Here is a 22,976-nt window from a genome sequence, read left to right on the forward strand (position 1 = left end):
TAAGGGGTGGTTATGGTGGACTTCCATCAGGACTGCAGAACTGCTAGGGCACAAAACAGAAATTGTGTGATTGTTTTTATCGCACCCTAGGGTGTTGTATTTTTACTTTTAGTAGTTCGATTTTCAAACAAACAGACAAAAAGAAAAAAAAGACGAACTCACCTTCCTTCCTTCCCTCACATAGATATATAAAACTACTCGGCCCGATCAAGTACTAGACAGATCACCTTTGGGGAACCCTCACTGCAAAAGCTAAGAATTGGCTAAGAAAACACATTACCTAGTTTGCTATACTGTCTGGTACAGTTAGCCCGAGACCTGCCAGTAGTAAGTACGTGCTTTATTGTGTGAAGTTAAGGAAATATAATCTTTTTCTTCTTCTTCTTAGTAAGTCACTGCCAGAAATGGTATTGCGGTAGCAGTCATCGGCTAACGTTACCAACAGTAACAACATTAGCAGCAAACTCTACCGTCCATAGTATATAACACAAACACAACATCAACAAAACTGCAAGAATGTATCCAATTATAACCTCACTTCGAGGTTTCACGTTCACTCATGTACCATATATATTACATTTCAGGTATATATGTTGGTGGATGGACAAACAAACATCCTCTACTTGTACCAACACACGACAGTTCCAATTACTAGATAAGTACTAGAAATGCTTTCACATAGAGGAAATTATTTAGTAGTTTTTACATAAATTTGAAGCTAAATGTTCAGCTGCCTTTAATTTTATTAAACTAAAATTTGAATAATGTTAAAATTCTTATACTTCTTCTGAGCTCCTTTATGGGTATCAGGCGGAGAGTAAGAGCTTCTGTCATTTGGTGTCCTGGCTTCCCAGTCCAGTCTGCCCAGCCAAGTTTCATTCCCATATAACATCCATTTTATGTCTTTCTGGGTCTACTTCTGGTTCTAAAATACGATCTAAATATTAAAATTGACCATCCTCTCTATTCCATGCTACTTAACCAGCTGGTTGTATTTTTACTTGCATTTGTATAGTGTAGCCTACTATGTTATCTTAATAAGCTGTGCCAGGGTTAATCTTAAATTTTATGTTAGATAAACTTCTTTTAACCTCTCGCTTTAGTGAAGCTTCCTTTAAAATGATAATTTAGCGAACGAATTTAAATCAAAATATAAAATAAGATTTTGAATAAAACTTCTTCTTTTTTTACAAAAATAAAAGCACATCAAATTTGAACTCTTTCTTTTCTGAGAAACGGTGGTTAACTTTTTTTTGTACTCTGAGGTCACTAAAGCGAAGAGTTCCACAATCTGATTCTTAAAACACTAGAAACAAGAGATATTTATGAATATAAAGAGAACAAAACAACAAAAAAGAAGTCCTTTATTGTCTTTATATCCCTTTCCCTTTCATTCTCCCTGGTCCTTGTCAGTTGCTAAAAGGCATCAAAAAGTTGAAAGTTAATAAAAGATTTTTCACTTTGGTTATATATAAAGTTTTGTATAGATGTCGGTCGATCTCGTTCGCCCTGACCGGAAAGGGCCAGTTCATATAAAGAAAGTTACTTTTCCGATTTTCCCCCCCCATTTTAGGTCCCAAGGCGCATTTCTCTCTCTTCTTCATTCTTCTAAGAAACTCCGCCACAACTAAAAACCTTCAACAAACAAACAAACACATACGAGTATACATGCACGAACAAACAACTAACATACAGCTTTGCTTCCGGTGTGTGGTTTGAGTTGCGGGGTTGATTGAGCATGTAGACGATACAAACACACAAAATAACTTTACTTCTCTATTTACTAGAATCTCTTTCTATTTGGGTGTATATATACAAACATATATGAGACTATATCAGATATAATATAATACAGACATAGAGATCAGATATGCCCAGGACTAAAACGATTTCCTCCTCTCCACAACTTTTTACATAACCCAAAGCACCGCAAGACTCACACTATACGTGCTAGTATATATACATACGGAGCTTATAACACGGTCACAATATAGAGTATTGTAAGTTTTGTAGAAAAGTTTCTTCTCTTTCTTATTTTAGGTTGTCTTATTTTTACTTAGCTTCTTAAACTAGTATTATAGGTACTTAAAGCTCAAACGAATCTTATCCGCTAAAAACATACTTAGTAGCTTCTCTTAGTATAAGAGTATAAGCAATGAGTTTCGAGCTAATTGGTAGAAATAGAGTTTCCACCGAAATGTTGAGAATTGAGTTTCCTCTGTCCTGGACGTCCACATACTTTTTAGGTTTCATAGTACTGAAGGAGAAGGACACAGTAAGACGTAGCTAGAAGAAGCCAGGAGTAGGGGGAGACCTTGCTGTGGGATAATAGGCTAATTGCCCTCTCATGGAGGTTGCAATTTTAAATTGCCTACTGGAGTCATGATTGCCTTTAGGGCAAAACCCTTTAAAATCGGTGTAGAAGACCAGTCAGTCCTACATGCTGACCAGTCCTACATACCAGTTTGGCGCTTTTGGGGCAACCTGTCCAAATTTGTTCATAACGGAGGTACTGATAAATGGTGGCTGAGATATTTGTTGCGTGTACGAGTATTAGGTTGCAAGAAAAGCAAACTTAATTGTAAGCGAGGCCCCCCCTGGGAGCATCTTACGGAAATAACAAAATTTTAAACTATCAGCGATACTAAACACTAATTTGTTATTACTTCCTTCAAAACAAGCATTTTCAAAAATAGATAATCTGCAGGATCGCTTTCTATCCTCTTACGACAAGTAAAAAGGAAGTATGGATTACATTTAAGTTGAGCGAATAACCTCTCACGATCAGTTTAGACAGCATGAGGACCAATTTCCCCCCCCAAAAAAAAGAAAACTTTTCCTGATAAACCATTTAAACTATTGAAAAGGAAGTAGCTAACGGATATTGCTGTCCAGTTTTCTGCTGGAGGCCATTGGTCACCATAAAGTTCTCATACTCTTTTTATAAGTTTTATAAATTTCATACTAGTTTGGGCAGATCGGCCATTGAACTGCTTGGTCTAATTGGAAGTGAACAGCAGCTGTTTGTGGACATCGATTACACCTTACTTCTAGTTTTATATTGTTCCTCTTCTCAAGTAGGTAGTTTTATACTTATTCTTTCCCTTCTAGGAGAAGAATTATTGCTATAGTGCAGATTTCAGTAGCTTGCCGTTCTCGAGGGGATCTCTACGTGGAATATATTCTAAGAATAGTCCTAGGTAATCCTGGGTTCGTATCCTGGCACTTGTAGCTCTGACAGTATCATACTGTCAGGTGGAGATTGGCAGTATACTGATGGAAAAAAAAAAACTCGGGGCGCCCATGACTTCAAATACTGACGAGTCTTAAGTAATATTAATTATATAGTCTAAAATATGTACTCGAAAATTTCCCAAATTTGAAACCCATGTACTTCCACCCTTGTTCTCTCAATTCTGAAGAAATTGGTAGCTAGAAAAATGGTTGAGTCCCCAATTTAGAGGTGGTAGCAGCTGTAGCACACATTCCAGAATTGCTCTTCCGGTACTTCTTCCATTAGAAAGACCTGGAATAATGTGGATTGATCTAAAAGGTGACCACGTGGATAAAACCTACAAAAAGACATGGCATTTCCATGCTGGGTCGAGAGAACTCGCCCTCAGTGACAAACAAAAGTTTTTATTTAGTCTATAAGTAATTGTTACGTAAGTTTCGTTTTTCTTTATATATTCCTGGTTGTTTCCCTCATTTTTCCTTTTGTTAATATTTTCTATCACTGAGTACTTAAATAAAGTAACGGGAGTCCCAGCCAGACCACAGTCTAGCAGCCCTTCCAGTAGAGTTCACCCATAGGAAAACCCTTGCTTCATTTTCTAGTCTGCTGCCGAATTATTATATTCCAGTGCACACAGCCTAACCAAGTTTTTCTTTATTTCTGGAAACGTGTCTGTGAATGAACTTCCTGAAGATAATGGCATTGCCAGCGCCCACCCTGACTGTGATGATTCATTTTGGTACATTTACCATTACTTACCCTATTGTACTTTTTTGCATTCTTATGTCCTGACTAGCGCGAAGCTTGTACCCACACCATGACGGTATTAAAGTAATCTGTTTTATTACAATATTTCTTCACCAATTTCTATTCACAAAAATATTTCGAAAATGTGGTTAGGGTTTCTCAGAGCTGGATAATATCGTTGATTCTATCCGTTGTATCACGCATATTGGGACTTTCATCTATAGTTGGAGGAGATAGATTAATCAGTTTGATTTAGAGACTTCACTTATCTTCCCATCTTATTTGGTCACACTTGGTGACTGAGTGAAGATGGTTATGTAACCATCAATACCGACCCTGTAACCTCCTTTACTTAGTCACCAAATGTAGTGTGAGACAGAAACATAAGTGAAGTCGAATTCTCTGTTATACCAAAGTGATTCATGATGTAGTAAGTCCGAACCCGGTCAGGGATAAACATGCGTGATAAGACGGATACAGTCACCGATATTCACAGAAATATCTTACAGACCATGATGAAGAAAGACGACCCTTCTTCCGCTAAGCACGTGTAGACAAAAAGTGGACTTGATTGAAAACTCTACAATAAATAACTATTGCAGCTTACTGGCTCAAAGTAGAGGGTGTAGTCTCAGGGCGATGAAAATTTTATTACCTCCATTTATATCTTTTAAAAAATTTATTATATTTTGATAGCACAGTGCTGAGTTGAAAGTCATGTTTCCAAGTTGTGCGTTCCTTCCAAAACTTAATAATTGTTCAACTTAACGTTAAAGTAAAGAGAAAAGTTTCTAAGCAAAGTTGCTAGCAATACACAGCTATATATATATTATTGGCCTTGAAATCCACTGTAATAGTGTTGGACTATAAAATAATAAAATGTGATGCTGAAACTTTTAATTCGATATTCTATAGAACTTTGTTCAAGTTAGTAATAGGGACGCTGTTTGACAAAGCCACTTCTTTCTGAGTGGGTTGATTCTGAAGAGTTCGGTCACCTACTACACATGGGTTTAATGCATGTATTGTTTCCAACAAGTCGGATTTAATGACTCCCATGTAAATCTACATTTATGTGTTATAAATTATATCATTATTATAACACATTTATCTATGTGTTATAGAAAAATTATATGATGGACTGAATGTGTGCCGGGATACTCTAAACAGAACTCATTGCTATGGCCCCGGAAATGGTACTCACCCAGTATTACAAAAGTAAAAATGATAAGAATCAATCTTAGCCTCCAAATCGCTCAGCACCTTATAATACTTATCTATTTTAGTCCTGTCTGCCACTTTTTTTGTAATGAGACCTCCACTGTTGCCATGTGAGACCACTTCTGGTGATTAAGAAATACTCCGGTTCTCTAGAAGTTTAAGATAGAAAATTTGGAGCCGGCAGTTAAGCACAAAAGCACTTTCAAAAGAAGGCATATTCTTCACCATCACCTAGTAACCACGCAGGCTCTCTGGAAATGCCAGAATTCCTTCAAATCCTGCGTTATTTAGGTAAGGCTACTACTACTCCAAAGAGCTTGGTGCTTCCCTTCCATTTTCTCTAGATCAGGGCGACTCTATTTTTCCATCTGATACATTCGTTTCTCATCTATTTTTGAAAGCAGTAATTAAGTAAATTATAAACTTTTTTTGGGGGGGGGGGCATTGGCTTTCGCCATACAGCCAGCATCGTCTAGGTGCTTATCACTAGAATATCAGTCACTCTCCATTCTTACTTATAAATACATTCGCTTCACTCATTCATCCCTCTACTATATACAACTATTTACATAAAACTACAGCTAATGGATGGATCATTACTCCATATTCCTGCCATCCTTATAGCCGAAATTAAAATCCCGTAATCCTTCTCTAATCATTTTCTGTAAACATGTTACAATTTAACGTTATGACCTTGCGTATTAAAAACTAGTTGTTAGTTTGAATGTGTAACAGCTCATTTAATGCTTTAGTAATGGTTTAGTGGAGGAGGTCTTATAGTCGGGAAAGAGGTTTATTTAGATAGGTAATTCACAATGAGCTAACATAACTATAAATTTCTAGTAAAGCCTGCAGCTATAGACTGTGTGTATGTATGTATGTTAGGCACTGTTAGCCTAATCAAACTGAGTGCCTATCTTCCTGTTATACATACACTCACACATGATGGGTGTACAGGTGGGTAATCTGTCTTACAAGATTATCCTTACACCTCAGAGTACGTAAATCACCTTGTCTTACCTGGCTGCTATTACTCTAATCTTTTACAATTAAAAATTAAAGATTAAATTTAGATTTAAGTAAAAAAATATTTTTTGAGCAATTTTTTCACTCACAAAACTTTTTTCGGGTTAAAATTAACTAAGTATAGAAAATTTTGCAAGATCTCATTCTTGGATGTCTCACAGGCCTTTGACCGAGTATGGCACAAGGGTTTGCTATGGAAGCTTAAGGGTATTCTACCAAGCACATACTCAAATCCTATCTCTCCGACCGATTCTTCCTAGTAACTCAAGGCTCTTCTCGATCATCTATTTTTCCTGTCCTTGCTGGTGTACCACAAGGTAGCGTCTTAGCTCCTCTTCTCTACACAATCTTTACAGCCGACTTACCTTCAAATCCCAACACCTCCATATACACCTTCGCTGACGACACTGCCATTCTCTCCACACATACTGATCCTGTCTTCGCTATCCGCTCTCTACAATCTCACCTTCACTCACTAGAACCCTGGCTACAAAAATGGCGAATAAAAATCAACCCAAACAAATCCAAACACATAGTCTTCACACTCAAACGAACAACTCTTGGACCTGTCTTCTTATATAACACTCCTATCCCACCAGCCGACCATGTGCGGTACCTTGGACTGTACCTAGACAAAAGACTAACTTGGAACCCTCATACGAGACTTAAACGGGCTGAATTACACAAACGATACAAACTCCTTGCTAGACTACTGGACAAACGCTCAAAACTAACATTACAGAACAAGCGTCGACTGTACACTTCCCTTCTTGCTCTAATATGGACTTACGGACTTGAACTTTACGGGACAGCTAAACGATCTAACATCAACAGATTACAAACACTCCAATCTAAAATACTCCGCCGCATTGTAAACGCTCCCTTTTATGTCAGTAACCACTCCATATACACAGACCTCAACATTCCATTTATACCAGAACTTGCCAAAACCCGCTACAACACATTCCACCAAAAACTATCATTTCACCCTAATCCTTTAGCTGCAAACCCATTCTCAACCACACTTCCCTCCAACCCCCAAAGACGGCTGAGGCGCCGTTGGCCCCGTGACCAACTGGTAAACTAATGATGGTCATCACTGGATGATCATCATTCATGATTGCCACGCCATTTTTATTGTTCGCCCAGCATATTTACTTATTGTACTGTACGAGTGCAGGTGTAAATTTCAAATAAAAGATAAAAAAAAAAAAAAAAAGATCTCATAACTTCCTTTTTATGTAGCGATAGGAAATATGAGATTATCTAATACAGCGTTAAAATCGATTTATATTAATAATAAGCCGGTTGTAAGGCCTCTCAGTTTTACTTTTTTAATTTAAGACAGGTCAGCATCTAAGGTCCATTGGTGCTCTCGAAGTTTTTCAAGTGCACTGCCGGCCCTCTAGGGACTGTGAGCGGTAAGAAGCTGTTTAGGAAGAGAATATCTAAGGGCCAGCAGCTGAATCTATACGCAAAACACTGAGCTAATCCCCTCCGTCTTTCCCTTATAATCTCTTGAAAAGTTTACTTTTTTCTCAATATCTATTATTAACTACTATTTATTTATTTATTTATTTTAGAGAGAGAAAACATTTTCCCTCTGGTGCTAAGCAGTGCGAATTACTGAGGAAAACAATTTTAAATAGTAAATATTAAAGATAACATTTAATGTAGACTTAACTGGCCAAAAAACAGAATTCCATTAAGAGATTAATTAAAAATTCTATTTCCGATTTTCCTTGAATAATTCCCAGGATATGAACAAATTGAAAATGATATATACATGTGTATATATATTCAGTTAGCTTTCGGTTTTCCATTTTATTTTACTTGGGAAGGATAGAGTTTTCCTGTACATATTTAAGGGAAGTATAGAGAGAAATTGTTCTGGTTTTGTAATAAATAATAAATAAATACTAATTAGTAAAAACAAAAAAAGAAAAGTCAATTGAATATATTTTCCAACGAAAACCTAAAAAGAATTCTAGCGCATTTTCCGCTACAAAATAAAACAATATTTCCAACAGCACTAGTACAGCAAAAAGGATCAATTATTGTTGATTTGTACGAAATTAATACTTTCTGCTGGCTAAAACTGATCCAAAGTATCCATCACAGCTTAACCTAAGCAGTATTTATTAATGCAAATATTATTTGTATCATCATCAAAAAAAAAAAAAAACATTTGTAAATTCTTAAATTCAAAATAAATATGTCCGAGATAAAGTTATGGAAAAAATAAATGAATTATTATTAACAACAAACTTTAAAGATTTATTCATTTAATAACTAACACATTAGGTGTAGAGAGTCGCAGTGGTAAGGTTGTCTAATGTTTACACCTCTTGTGAATTTGTACTAAGTACACTTTCTATAATTTCATACCGGAATTACTAAAACTTTTTTAAAAAAGTTCGCTAATGTAATGGCCAACTTGCAAGTTCACAATTTTATGGGGAACCCTATCTCAGAGAAGCCTAGCTTTTTTGGTTACCTAATATATTCCTAAATAAACTTTTTACTACTCAAGTATGTGTGTAAAAGGATAACTTTTTGTCACTTAAGTTTGTAAAACAAAACAAAATTGCAACTAATAAACTCTCCTGTGAGTTGGTATTATATGCGATAATGGCAATTATAAGACTTTATTTATTTTAATAACATTTTCAGCTATTATAAGTTGGCTAAAAGTAATTTTGAGTTTTTAATAATATATTTTACCTTCTTCAGCAGCATTAACTCCTTCCCCAGGAGTCCCTACCATCTTAGCCTTTCCTGTTTTACCATCCCCTTATTGCTCATTATATTGTCAGTATAATTCCACTTTGGATCTTAATCTTAATCTCTATAGGTTTCTTTCTCCCAACCAAATGTCTTCCTCAAAATATTTAGCAGAACTTCGTCTCCTTTAAATAGAATCCCAACGTTTTATAAATTAACTTACAGCTTCCTTGATTAACGCTTAAAAAAGTGCAAAACATACTGCAATTGTTCAGCAAATGTTCAAGCTTTTATTTTTTTTATGTTGACTTAGTTTCTGTTGGTCATAACTGGGTACCTTAAACTTTGTAATTACTTGAAAAGTTTTGGCCTTCCAGTGTTATTGCTTCTTGGTTAATTTTTCTAGTAGGCTGCATTTATTTAGTTCTGGCTTCAATTAAATCCTAGCCAAAGTTAGCTTAATATTTTGATAGGTTAATTGTTTCGATTAGTAATATCTTGTTAGAGGAAAATATGTTTTCAATGTTGGGCTTCCTGGAAGAACTATTCCATGGGTGGAAATGGTTGCGCAGCACTATGGAAATGTGATAATTGTTTCGTTTTATTATGTAGTTACAGTATCTAATTAATATTGCTGATTAATATTGTGTAAGTCGATCATTGTAGTGAAAGAGTCAGTCATTTTGGTATTCACAACAGATACTTTAATTTTTTAATTGAAGCAGTTCTCCAGCCATGTCGTGATAAAGAGAGGAAAATTAAGTACATATTGTATGGCCCAAAGAAGGCCAAGTTTTGGTTAGTGTAGTTGTTTTTTTGGAGGGAAGAAGCTGAAAATGGCGACGCACCAGGAAACACTTTTCTCGGCGAGAGTGTAGTGGTAGCAGAGAACAAGTAACAAGTTTTCTAAAGTGTTATTAATATTAAAAACCTCGGCTTCAGTTTTCACTCTTCAGTCTTCTACTTCTTGTGTGGGTCCACATCCTGAGAGGAGGAGCGCGGTGTGCTTTACATCCGCCGCTTTTCCATCTCGTCTTTCTCTTGGTTTTTACTAATAAATCCAGAAAGTATTCCACAGCTTTGGGGGGAGTGGCAGCCCTGTACTCCCAGTAGTGTTATTCTGGTGTGTGTATGTATGTGTGGGTGTCGTTATTCTGGTTGCAGAAGGGAGACCAAGCAGCAGGGAACTGTTATGAATATAACACAAGAAATATTCTGAATTTGCCCACTTCAAACTTTGTTCATACAAGTCCTGCCACCTTGCCTATAATGCTGCTTTCTCCCCAATAATGCCATCTCTCTTTGCCTCTCTCTCGTACGTGTTGCCTGTCGAGCGTGTGAGTAAGCTAAACTCTCAAACTCACCAGAAAATCCCTCTCTCTTGTTATTCAACCCAAATAACAGTTCAAGTTTTTTAATTAATAAAGAAAATTAATTTGAAAAACTTGATCTCCATTTCCATTTTTGTTGGAAGTAGAACCAAGCCACATCTTCATCTTTAGTCTAAAATATATACAATAATTATGTATATATTGTATTATATAAGGAAACTTCTTGGCCTTGCACAAGAAACAAAATTTTTTTTTTGTTATATGTTAGTGCTCATATCAAAAATAATGTTCTTCAAGAACAGAAGAGAGAGTGAGATTGTATTGGGCTGAAAAAGGTTTGACTTTTCAGAAAGCCTCGATGAGCTAACTACTGTCTTTCAGTCGTAGATCTGTGTGCTGTCGAGATCATAAAGCGAGGAATTATTCCAGGTTGGCCAAGGCCGCCGTCCTTTCAGGCAGTTAGATTTGAGGTTTGCTTAAGGCTGGTGTGAGGCTGTATAATAATGGTGATTGACTTAGTAACTAGAATTAGAATAAGGCCTTCTTCGTCTGGGTGCCCGATTGTTCGGGGGTATAAGAGTGACTAGAAGGTTGATCACTTGGCCCAGAAGAAAAAGAAACCGTATGGAAACCGTGTCAGTGCAAAAGGGCTGGCCATTAGTATGGTTTCCGCTCTATTCAAAGATGAATGACCTACGCTAATGTCCAAGAGTCTCTCACTATACTTCCAGTCAGACAGGACTGGAGAAGGTGCTCTATCATCGGGTATCATTATGGACCCTATGTGGTGTATTCATTCTAGTCAACCCATTTAGAATCTTCGTTCATAAATGATTTGATCTGAATGTATTTTGTTGAAAGGATAAACTGGAATATTGCACCGCCATAAATTCTTCGTTTTTGACTGAATGACCTCTAACTGACCTAAATACGATCACAATATTTCCTCTTTGATGGTATAAGAAGAAGAAAAAATATATATGCATGTTTTTCACAAACGATTTACTTTCTTTAACAACCCTCTGAATTGTCTACTAATGACTTTTCTTTGAATTGCCTTGGAAATAAGTTTCTTTTATATACTAAGAGAATTGTCTGAACTTTCAAGTGCTACTACTCTTTGGCACTTGTGGGTAGGTGCTTCCCGAAGCATTGCTCCGTAGCATGAACTTCTTGAATTACTGCTCCATTGAAATGCAAATTAAGAAATACGTGTCTTATCATCTGGTCAGTCCCCATTATGCTAAACCAATTTAGTTGTATCCAGATATGTGGTGGACCCATTAATGAGTATTATATTTTCTACTATTATTTTTATTATTATATTGAAAATAATTTATGAGGTCTCTGTAGTTTGACAAAGTAATTTTTTTTAGGAAATGGATACTTTCTCAGGATTGAGGAAAACGTTTGGCTACCTTTTCCGTCTGAGTTATCTTATTGGTTGGTTCTTACAAAATACGTTTCCCCCAAATATATATCCGTCATTATTACATAACTCATGCAAAGGTGTAATAGTGAGGCCAAATGTAATTCAGATATTCTAGACAGGTATAATCAGTAGCCAGGTGTAATGTAATGTTTGATCTAGTTGTCATCTGTTATGACTGACATGTTTACCGTAATTATATGTGAGTGAGACATTATTCTGCCTCATGTAGGAAATTTATGTAATTTGGAATTATCTACAGGTCGTTGAGCTAACGATTGTCAATTTATTGAATCGATAGTGCGACATTAGTTTTTATTTTGATTATTGCCTAGAGGATGTATTTATTATGATCATGTCAAATTTTACGTATTTTCACTGAAAATTCAGTTTTTCCGATTGAGTTCAGAAAATATATACTCACTTCCAGCAGAGTTCTTTTAGAGTGTTAGCACTTTGATATGCTAATTGTAGTTTGAAATGTATATTGTAGATCAGACATAATATTTGGTTTTGGTTACCATTGTTGTAACCCAAACTTAGGGATCCATTTCCCTGGTAATTGGGATAACTTAGGGATAACTGGTAATTTTATGCGACAACTTAGTTATGATGTCACCTTACCTCAGATTTTTTGTTCACAACCCCTAATTTTTTATTTTATTTTTTTTTTCCAGAAAAAACCTGACTCTGTTGGAGAGGTTCCATTTAGGGATTTCCAAACATGAACTGTACAAAGAGAACGACCCTCTCGTTCCAGCTATCCTGCAGGAAATGGCAACTGCCAAGATTGTACATGTCTGTAAGTTGCAAGTTTTATTATTTTTGTTAGAATTATTTTTTTACATTTTCTTGCGGGTAGTTAATACATGTTGGGCATTCGTTAATGATCTTGCTACGTCCAGGACTACAGTCTTTCGGGCTTCTTCCAAGAGCCAGGAATCATTCTTAATGGTTAATTGAGGTCATTACCTCTTATGCAAATATTAGAGAGGAGGTCTCAACAATATTAAAATCTTAAGTTTAAATTATTAACTGCAAACACTCCAATCCAAAATACTCCGCCGCATAGTAGATGCTCCATTCTATGTTAGAAACCACACAATACATACAGATCTCCAAATTCCACTCATCTCCGAACTTACCAAAATCCGATATAAAAATTTTCATCAAAAACTCTCATTTCATCCCAACCCTTTAGCTACAAACTTGTCTTCAACCACGCTATCCTCCAATCCACGAAGACGGCTGAGGCGCCGTTGGCCCCGTGACCAACTGGACTGGACCATCACTGGATGACCGTCATTCACGTCTGCCACGTTGCTGTATACATACATTTATCTCATTTACTTATTGTGCCCTTTGGGTACAATCTCAATAAAAGGATAAACAAAACAAAAAATTATTAACTACCAGATAGTTCATGAAGGCTTCTCCAAAGAGATTTTTTCTTGAGGTTTGAGTTCTAGAGAAGTAAAACGTTTTAGAGGCATATTTAAGAACAAATAAGGATGTAATTCACATAAATTTCAAATTAAAACTACTATTGACGTTTATCTAACTTAAATACCACTTGTAGGAGTTATTTATCTTATGAAAACAACATAGTTAAGTAGCTGGAAGGTTGGGCACTTAGTCCGTTCGAAGAGTAACATTTCACCTTCTTACTTCCAACTCTATACCATTTTTGCTAAAATATTGGTTTTTCCAAATAAGACATGGATCCTACACTCAGGCACCCATCCGTGGATACGCTGAATATAAAAGCCATGCTGTTTGTATCTGCAATAGTCAGAGAATTCACACTAACTAGACAACGATAGTCTTACACAGCGACCCCCTCCAATCATATCTGGTCGCGTAGAGCTCTCATCGTTTCCGGATAATGTTTGATTCGTAACAGGCCGTTATAGCAAGTTAATCAGTTATTGGCCCGTAGGGGCTCCCAACATAAGCTGTCTATTTCGCTATCTGTTCGCTGGAATTTCCAGTTAATGGTTCATTTCTGAAGAACAATTTTCTGCTTGCAGCAGGTTTTAAAATAGAATTTATTTACTGACCGGGAGTCAGTTGAACAGAATAATCCCACCAAACCACAACGTTAAATACAGTAAATATCCATGCATTTTATTATATAAAATGAATTTTCAATTTAACAGATTAAATATGTTAGTTAATTAATAAAATAAAAAGGTATGGCATTACCAGCATTAAAATGAAATCTAGCTTTAGTGTGAAAACGCTGCTAAAATCACTAAATGGTTGTATCAGTTTTGTTCGGATCAATAGTATGCGGCTTACTTCCTGGTAATATCTGCGGAAATTAAATACCGCTCTCATTCCCTACCTCATAGCGATGGTTGAATTGTAGATATTTGTTTTACTCATCTTTTTTGTATTGTAACATATAGAACCTTCATTTAAATGTATTTATACTGCCTAGGTATAGCTGTGAAATACTCGGTAACTAGATGAAGAAAGTATTGATTGCGACCATCCCAAGCTGTTCTCATGAAAAATAGCAGGAAACTTAATCTCTATATTTTGATTGATCCACCAGCGGAGAACCCGACTGTAAGTTTGCGATCCTAGTTCCTCCAATAGTACTACTTTACTAAATGGAAACTGCATTTACTTGGAGTAGTTTCCAAAGAAAATTAGATTAACTTTATTTCTGGGAGAGCCGGAAGCTTCTTTCTTACCATTACAGTATAAAATATCCGGTACGCTGCCTTGTACATATATTATTTGGGATGATTAAATACGTTTTTAAATTCCAATTTAAAAAAAAAACAGTTTCAAAAAAGGCTATAACGGTCCGTGATTGGCCCAAGTCTCAGCCAATACAGCTCTCCACCTAGTTCTGTCTCATGCCAGCGTTCTTCATCTCTGCGATTTAACGGCTTCCTGCATATCCCCCAGTCGGGGCTTGTCCTTTATCCTATATGCTCTATAGATCTGTATAAGGCTCCTTTAACCGTACCAGTCTACTATGGTGGCGACTATATCTGGCTCACCTAATAGTACTTCCAAACTTTGTAGCCATCTTACGATAATACTGGTCCAAATATAAAACGCTTAGTTCGTCCGTACTGGTTAATACACTTACTTCTAAACAAACCTTTCCAAACCGCCGTGACTTTATGTAGACTGTTAACTTTACAGCTCAGGACAAACATTCTCAGTTCTATATATTTTAGCCCAGCAGCATTACTCTCAAAACTGTTATTAGAGTGGTTAAAGTGCAATGAAGCTTAAGTTGATTGATGTTTTAAAGATCAAAGAATTTTTTAAAGTCTAGAAGTGGTAAGAGAAATTCGTGTGTGTTCGTTCCAGATTCGTTTCTTTAAAATGTACACACAAAGTTTATTCATTTCATTTATTAATTTCAGCGAAAAAGTTTTACTAAAATTTATTGTAAAGAATAAATATAAATGATTTAAGAAATACCAGTGAATCTAACGATTTTATTTCATCTGCAGTTGTTGGCGTGTAACAGTTTCAACCAGCTGGCTTTATTATTCTTTTGGCACAATTGGTACATTTTTATTTTGTTTAGTACATAAAACAATGGTTTTATTGTCAATTGGGAATTTTATTAATTATTTCATCGAAAATTCCTGTTCATTATTACTTCTTTTTCCATTAATTTTAATTAGTAATTTTTCTTTTATATTAATTTACTTGTTAAAGATAAACGATTTTTCTTACTTCTAATGACCTAAAAATAGCGTGACCGTAAGTACGAATTTCCCAATAGGTTTTCTTACTTTTCCTCCTTTTTTTCCGAGAACCACTTTACCCGATTTCTTTAGACTTTAATGTATCATTTCCGTTAGGATTTTATGAAGAACAGCTAAGATAAACATAATGTACTTCGGTGTACGTTATATAATATTATGTAATAAATATATTTTCCGAGGGAACAATGACATTGTGTGCTAGACTTGTAACCGTTATAATGTTGGCACGTTTGGAAACCCCTTCTCGCACTTTCAATGTTAAAAAAAAAAAACATATTTATTCTTTCATTATATTATAAGAAGGTATTGTTAACATCACAGACATAATGTAAAGATAGTATACTTTTGCATACATATACGCCCTAAGTATCCACACAATAAATGTCCGCGATTAACCATATCATTACAATGTTACGGAGTTCCTAATTTCATGCTTTGTCTCCCATGCTTTTTTCTCACACCGTGGTGTCGACGAGGATTCAAAATTCCCTTCGTTATTTATTAGCCTCTTCGTTCTACGTGTTCCTTAGTATTTGCGAAATTCTTTCCCTTACTTCTGTAAATAAATTGGTTGAAGTTCTTGAATACTCTGATGTGTCATTTTCCATGTATCATGCCATTTCCGTTGAAGGGTACTCTTTTAATAGTCACTAAATCATTTATAATAGAGGTTAGAATCAATAGTTTTTTTTATCTTAGATAAACTCATAATGCACTATAAATATAAAATTTCTCTTTTCTAAAGGTCAGGCCTGATTTGCCTTGCTTTGACTGGTTATTGGCACTTAAATTGGTTTTATGGTTTGGTGATGTTTAGGGAATAACTTGGTTAAACTATTTACACTTGTTGAACTACTAAGCGATACTATCAGCTGTAAGACCAACTAGTTATCTCTGTTGCAACTACTTGCTGTGGTCACTGGATTTCCTTTTCCTTCTGAAAGTTCAACCGGCACCGAAAAGCTCTGGTATTTATAGTCGTCAGTGGTCACGGCTCACTCCGCCTCTACTGTGAGCAGAAGAGTTGGTACTTGACCATTGTCACGTTCTTACAGCTATGGTGAAGAGCCCCGCTGCCCTGGTAAATTTTATATTCTTACCCGCTGATGCAAGAGCGAACAGATTTTTATTAGCGAAGCTGCTTTCCTGTCGACGAGCACTGTTCAGCGGTGTGTTATCAATTATTCTCACTGTTCACCTGAAGTGGCCCACTTTTCATCCCAGTTAAATGGATGACCTAATGGATTTAAATGTAGCTTTTCGCAAAACTTGTTGGAGCCTTTATAGAAGAGTTGTGTCACCCCGTCAGCAAAGGCCCTTGTTGGATAAGGAGGAAATTTTTTTTTTCTATTCTGTTCTTGTACAGATTACGAAGAAGGAGAGGAAAACTATCTCTTACGTTCTGTTGCTGGTTTGCGGTAGTTTGCTCGAGAAGATGTTAGGCTAAAAAAAAGATTGGTGGGAAAACTGCGGTTTGTAATGAGGAGGTCCTTTAAGAGGAAATAACCTATTTTGGCTTAATAAAAACCTTTTTCGTTTCAGAAGAAGACCGCCCCCATTTACGAATGAAATCTGCAATAAGTCGGAGATGCACATCATTTTCTGAAAACCACTTTTCCGAAATCAACGGATGTTTATTAGAAAGAAAACTGAATGCTTCTTTTTTGCTTAAAAATTATAAAATTAACTAATATTTTCAGTTTTTACTAAAAAAGAATCTAAATTACAAAACACTTGCAAGTTAAGTTTTTTCTTTGTTCCTCGCTTTGTAAACGCTTTTCTTGGAAACTATAAATACATAATGGAAAAGTAAAGTACAATAAGAAATCATTTTCTTGAGCTAAAATAAGAGACCTAGGCAAGCGCACACAGACAGAATAGGAAGAGGAAGAAGGAAAAAAAAATGAGCGGCAACTAGAGAAAGAGGTTATATAAAAGAAACAAGAAATTCAACTGAAAACTTTTTATATGTACTTGGGTTTAGTTGGGAACTCATCTCACGAATTCCTTTAACAATTGTGAAGTCCCTCAATTACCAGCAAAAGCCTTAGTAATGAAAAATAGCATTCGAAATTGTTTTGTTTCTTCCTTAGTCCGGCCAGGTTTTCTGTATGACTATAGTAAGACATAATTAAATGTTTGTTCTCTCCTTCTTTCTCTCTCTCTCTCTCTCTCTCTCTCTGTCTGTGTTTGTTCCTTCTTACGGAACAGTTCTGTCAGGAGGTAAGAAGAGAGAGATAGGGGAGAACATAAATAAATCAAAAGAATCGACCCTTACACACCTAGAAAGGTCACAAATTAACATGAAGTTAGTTTTAAGAAATCTGGCGAGTATATTCACACCATCTTTCTCTGCAATTCTCTTCTTTTCTTTATGGATAAGAATTTTTATTTTCTACATATACTTTTTCCCCGCGGGAAAGTGTCTACGGGAAATAGCTATCCCCTCTAAGTCTAGATTTCAACCCTTTATTAGTTATTATTATTATTTCAAATTATTAGACCTTTATTAGCATTTAAAATATTCATATATTTGTTTTTAATTAAAACAATTTACGTTAACATAACTGTGTACAATTAATAGATAAATGGATAAAAGCAAATATATATATTTTTTTCACTCTAAAATAAGAGTGAACATTTTAAATTTTGAGTGCTGTTGTCTTAGCGCCTTGCTGCACACCGCTAGAAGACGCCCTGTTGTTGCATTGTACCATCGTCTACAACTGTGTACTTAACATTATCAAAATGAAATTCCATAAAAAATACCATGTTTATGATATTACAATTTAATGTTAGCTCCAGACAATAACTATAGCTTGCTAGAACTCTAGCGCAGCCAATAGGGCGAATATTTTATTAGATTTTGTAATAATGTTAATGCTCCATTCTTCTGCCCTACATAATACTGCCAGAGTGGAGTGTTATATGCATACGATGGGAATGTATGTACATAAATGCGCTTAAGATTCTGGAGGGTTGTATATATAACTTTTCAATAATGATAATGGTACCTAATGTAAAATTAATGCACCTTTAGTGCCTTTAAAGTACATCCAGTGCATGAAACTATCACATACAGTGCTATATCTTTAGCTTGAACGTTACTTTCCTTTTCTAGATTGTTTAAAATTATATTAATTGAATTTATATGGGTATAATGGGTACTTTTAAAACCGAAGGTATGCTTTATATGAGTAAATAGCATTGGCATTTTAGCGTTAAGCTAGACAACGATAAAAGATTCGGAGATTGGTCGGAAAGCCTATGTAACTAAGACCCCAGTAGGTCACCGACTAGTTAGAGAGCACCCTCTTCTCTCCTATCTGTTTAATTAGACGTAGGAATCTAGTAGTGAGGGGTTGTGGATTTTTCTTCTCCAAAGTGCCTAATCTAAGTCACACCAAAGCTTCATCCTGTGCAGTTCCATCTTATCCTCTGCCAGCTAATGTTATGCTAAATGTTTCCTCAATCTACAATGACCAGTGAAGTATAACATATACGAACACACTAATGCCAAAGCTTGCAATTGCTCATGTAGTTTGTGTATGGATTGGATGTTTATCCCTACAACATTACCTCCACCCCATGACCTTTTTTACCATCTATCCCTAGCCATATAGCCTCGGTTACCGTAGCTTTTAAGGGGACTTGAAATCTGTACCTTTGAACTGATGATTTATTCAGCAACTTAAATTCCTGGAATTTTAAAAATACTACCTTGCATTTTAGTGTCATTTAACGCACAAGTAAGCTGTACAAATAATTGGGGCAAATAACCTGTGCAGGTATTTTATACTTAGAATAATTTATTAAGGCATTTAGTAGTAGGGATTACACTCGACATTGTTTAAAAACGTTTTGTCGAAAACAAGATGCGAGTTTAATTTAATTTTATATTGAATTTGCAATTCCTGACAGCCCGATATTGCCAGTATTAAAATACTCAGAACCTTGTAGCAGTGTGTGTTTTTGAAGTAACCAGTTAGTAATGTGACCTCTCTCTTGTTCCTTGTATAATGTCTATCAAAGTTAACATTGGCCGTCCGTCCAGATCGTTCTGTTTCACTTAAGCTTGTACAGTTTGTGCCTTGTTCCAGTGGCTCTCACAGTGAAACTTTGTTTTACTACTTTACTTTAACATCTGTTGTTGACCGAGGTCCGTTATATTTCTCTGTGCAAATCCCAGGCTCCTTGGACACAATATCATCCCCCCCGACAAAACAATAACTGGCCAAACTTATCACCAAACTAAATTCAACAAATCCCCTCCCCCCTCCTACAACCAACAACCCATCTATATTTGCCGCCTATATTTACTTCCTCGTTTGTTGTATTGACAGTTCCGTGATTTTCTGTCCAGTTTAATACTACTTGACTTTATACTTTGACTTGTTGAATTGAAACTCTAGTATTATAGCATTAAAACTACCCATCTCCCTTTATTCCCCTAGTATTGTTGAATTTTATTGCTACAAATATAAGTTTGTACAATTTTAGCTGTGTTACGAAGTCTGTAAGAAAGTAATCTGAAAATTCCTTTTATTCAAAGCTAATTAATTTTATTTATTTTGCTGTGGATTCATTTTCGGGTACGTAGAGGAGGGCGTTCATAAGAAGAAACATGGTTCTTAAACGTTGAACATGTTACTGAAAAAGCTCTGGTTTTGAGGCTAATAATAACAAAACTAGGTGAAATGCTTGAGTTTATCTTGCTGTACATTAGTAAATATTTCTGGAACTGATCTTTTACCCTTGGGATCTGAGTGCTCCCGTAGTGTGTGTAAATTGGATACTTAAGATTTACAAGTGATAAATAATCCTCTGGGACCTTACAATTAGATAGTGTTTAATTATAGTGGCTTCTTTATATGAGGATTTTTATTGCGGGTAAATTTAATTTGATACTAATATGCTTGAGAACCGACATAAGTTGTAGTTAGATGCTTCTGTGGAATGTAGCTGTTAGTGTAAAAGAAAAAAGAAAAGCATACCAAGCATTAATCCTAAAATTTAATCTTAAAAATGTACAGTATCTAGCCGATTGAAAGATATCAAGATCCTTAGTCCTTAAGAGAGTTCTTTATACCTAAATGGGATTCTGAGGATTCTCTCTTAGAACCAAAGTTATAAGTTTTTATTTTTACATTATTCAAACAAATAAAATAACAATATAAATGTAATATATTCTTAAATTCAATAGACATGTACGATTATTATTTTAATGTTTTAGGTTAGCAATAGCTTATAAATATCGGGAAAAATGTTTGATATCCATGTTTTGTAACCCAAGAGAAACCTTCTGTTAGTTATATGTATTATTCAAACAAATCACTATGACGTGTAATTTCTTGTGTTAGTATGAAATGTTTTTCCGTAATTAATTTTGCCAAAAATGAAATCAATTATCAATATCAATTCATTTGGATATGATAGTTGCAACTAATCAATCTCGAAAATTACCTACTACGGTCACTAATGGAAACAGTTGTAAGTAGATATTAACAGTCACATAATTTTGGTTCATTTTTAAATTAAAATTTGTCTTAGCAATTTTGTTTTTTGCAATTTTAATTTTTATAGCTTTAAATCAGTATTAAATTATATTTGAAATTGTAAAGTTGATCCTACATGAATTGATTAATCTACTTAACCTTCAGCAAATAAGTTTTGAACTTATTTGCTGAATTATTAAAGCGATTGTAGAAGTAAATGTAATATTACAAGAACTGATTTCACACTTCTATCACTTTTACAATAGGTCACAATTATTTCTTTCTGATTTTACTTACTATTTTTTAACGAGGCGTGTTCTAGACTTAAACTCTTATCATCTATTATTAGTGTTCTTACAAAACGCTTCTTTTTTTTATTATTATTACAGTTTGAAAAGACTTTTTTGATAGTAGTAAAATGCTTCACTGTCTGCATGACTGAAAATAATAATCGTATACATTTCTAAAGAAAGAGGGACGTAGTCCTTGACTTATCGTTCTTGAAAAGGTCGATTTACTTGCTGTTTGCGCCAATTCCTTCCATGGATTAAGTAATGAATTTACCTCGAATTAAAAGTTACATTTTAAAGACAATTTTTGTCAAAGCTTTGTTGATTGGATTTATAAATAAATTGTTAAGAGATCTGCATAAGTGGGTTCTTTGAGAATTCCATCCTGGTTCTATCTCATCGGCTTAGTACCTATGCTTTGGTAAAAAGAATTCGATCTCATCCATTCTCTACTTTTGATTGAGAGATGGACGGTAAAGATCGTCTGAAAATGTAGGGCATTACCTTCTTATTACAATTTTTTTTTGTTATATAAATTGCATAGTAAGTAGCAAATGGTATTTTATTGAATAGAAATGTACACATTGCAGAGGAAATGTTTATTGATGGAAAACGTTTTGTTTGTACAGGTCAGAAAGAAGGCGGCACACAGATCAAGCTGGTCATTGACTATGCAAATAAAGACCAGGCCCTCTTTAAGCCTATGAGGTCAGTCAAATAAAATCATTTTTATATTTGATTTTGTTTTCATTTCAAATATTTATATTGGGTCTTTTTTTTTATTATTATTATTTTTTAATGTTATTTGTGAAAAAGGAACAGAAATTGTTAGATCAGGATATGTTTTGAAATATGTTTCACATTTAACAGTTAATATCATTGAACTTTTCTCTCTAATGCGTTTCCATAATTCAATTGAGGCATTATTTTAAGAAATTCATAACCTAAATCTCTTCTACGGGCTCTTTTTTCCTTTCCTCATCATCCTAGGTAAATAGAATTGAAACTGAGGCGTATCTGGTTCCCCAAAGCTTTTTGTAACTCCCGAAATATAGATCCTTCGGGAAAAAAAAGGAACTTTCTTGTCATCCTGACATTTTTTCTGCAACTCACCAAGATCTAAATCAAAGTTTTAGTGGTCACGAGTAAAATAAATAAATATTTACCAAAATTGGTGAGAGCACTTTGACCAAATTATCTTTTTTGTTAGTAAATGTAAGAGTGATGTGCGAGTTTGTGGAAGGGATGATGGTATGTGGTTGTTACAATGGTGCTCCATTGTGTTGGTAAGTCAGTCGATCTCGGTGGTCATCAGCCAGGATGGTGATGCTTTGGTGTAAACAGAAAGACCCAGAGAGAGAGAGAGAGCTAAGCTACATTTCCATATTAACTCGCTGACGTTGCTTAATGGCTTCTCTGTGACAAACGCTGCCCATTGTAAATACTCACCCCTAATGCGTTTGTTATATGTATCTCATTCTCGTAAAAACGTTTTTTATTTGTAAAATGTCAGCAGAATTCCTTCTTTTTTTTTAAGAAAAGTTTTTAAAAACAAAATTGCGTCACACAAAGCTTAGCATCAAAGAAATAGCTGCTTGCTCCATAGAAATAGTTGTATGACAGCTGAGAGAGGCCAAGGGTTTTTTTAATACTGAAATTAAATCATGCCTTCGGAGCTCTGGTAATAAAAGCGTCTTCGGTATGAGAATTCGTAAAGTTCTCAGAAACTAGATCA

General features: G+C 35.2%; 1 protein-coding gene across 9 annotated transcripts in view; it reads left to right on the top strand.

Annotated features, from left to right (window-relative positions):
• LOC141460039 (extracellular serine/threonine protein CG31145) overlaps nt 1-22,976 on the top strand; it is a 284,669-nt gene that overhangs the window by 217,456 nt on the left and 44,237 nt on the right. For all 9 annotated transcript variants that reach the window (XM_074139651.1, XM_074139656.1, XM_074139655.1 and 6 more), the window contains 2 exons: nt 12,391-12,515; nt 21,871-21,949. In XM_074139651.1, the coding sequence (XP_073995752.1) occupies nt 12,391-12,515; nt 21,871-21,949 (204 nt within the window). The remainder of the gene's footprint in view (nt 1-12,390; nt 12,516-21,870; nt 21,950-22,976) is intronic.

Source organism: Rhodnius prolixus, unplaced genomic scaffold (assembly GCF_049639745.1).
Source record: "Rhodnius prolixus isolate KJV_2025 unplaced genomic scaffold, Rpr scaffold_6, whole genome shotgun sequence".
NCBI classification, from domain to species: Eukaryota; Metazoa; Arthropoda; class Insecta; order Hemiptera; family Reduviidae; genus Rhodnius; species Rhodnius prolixus.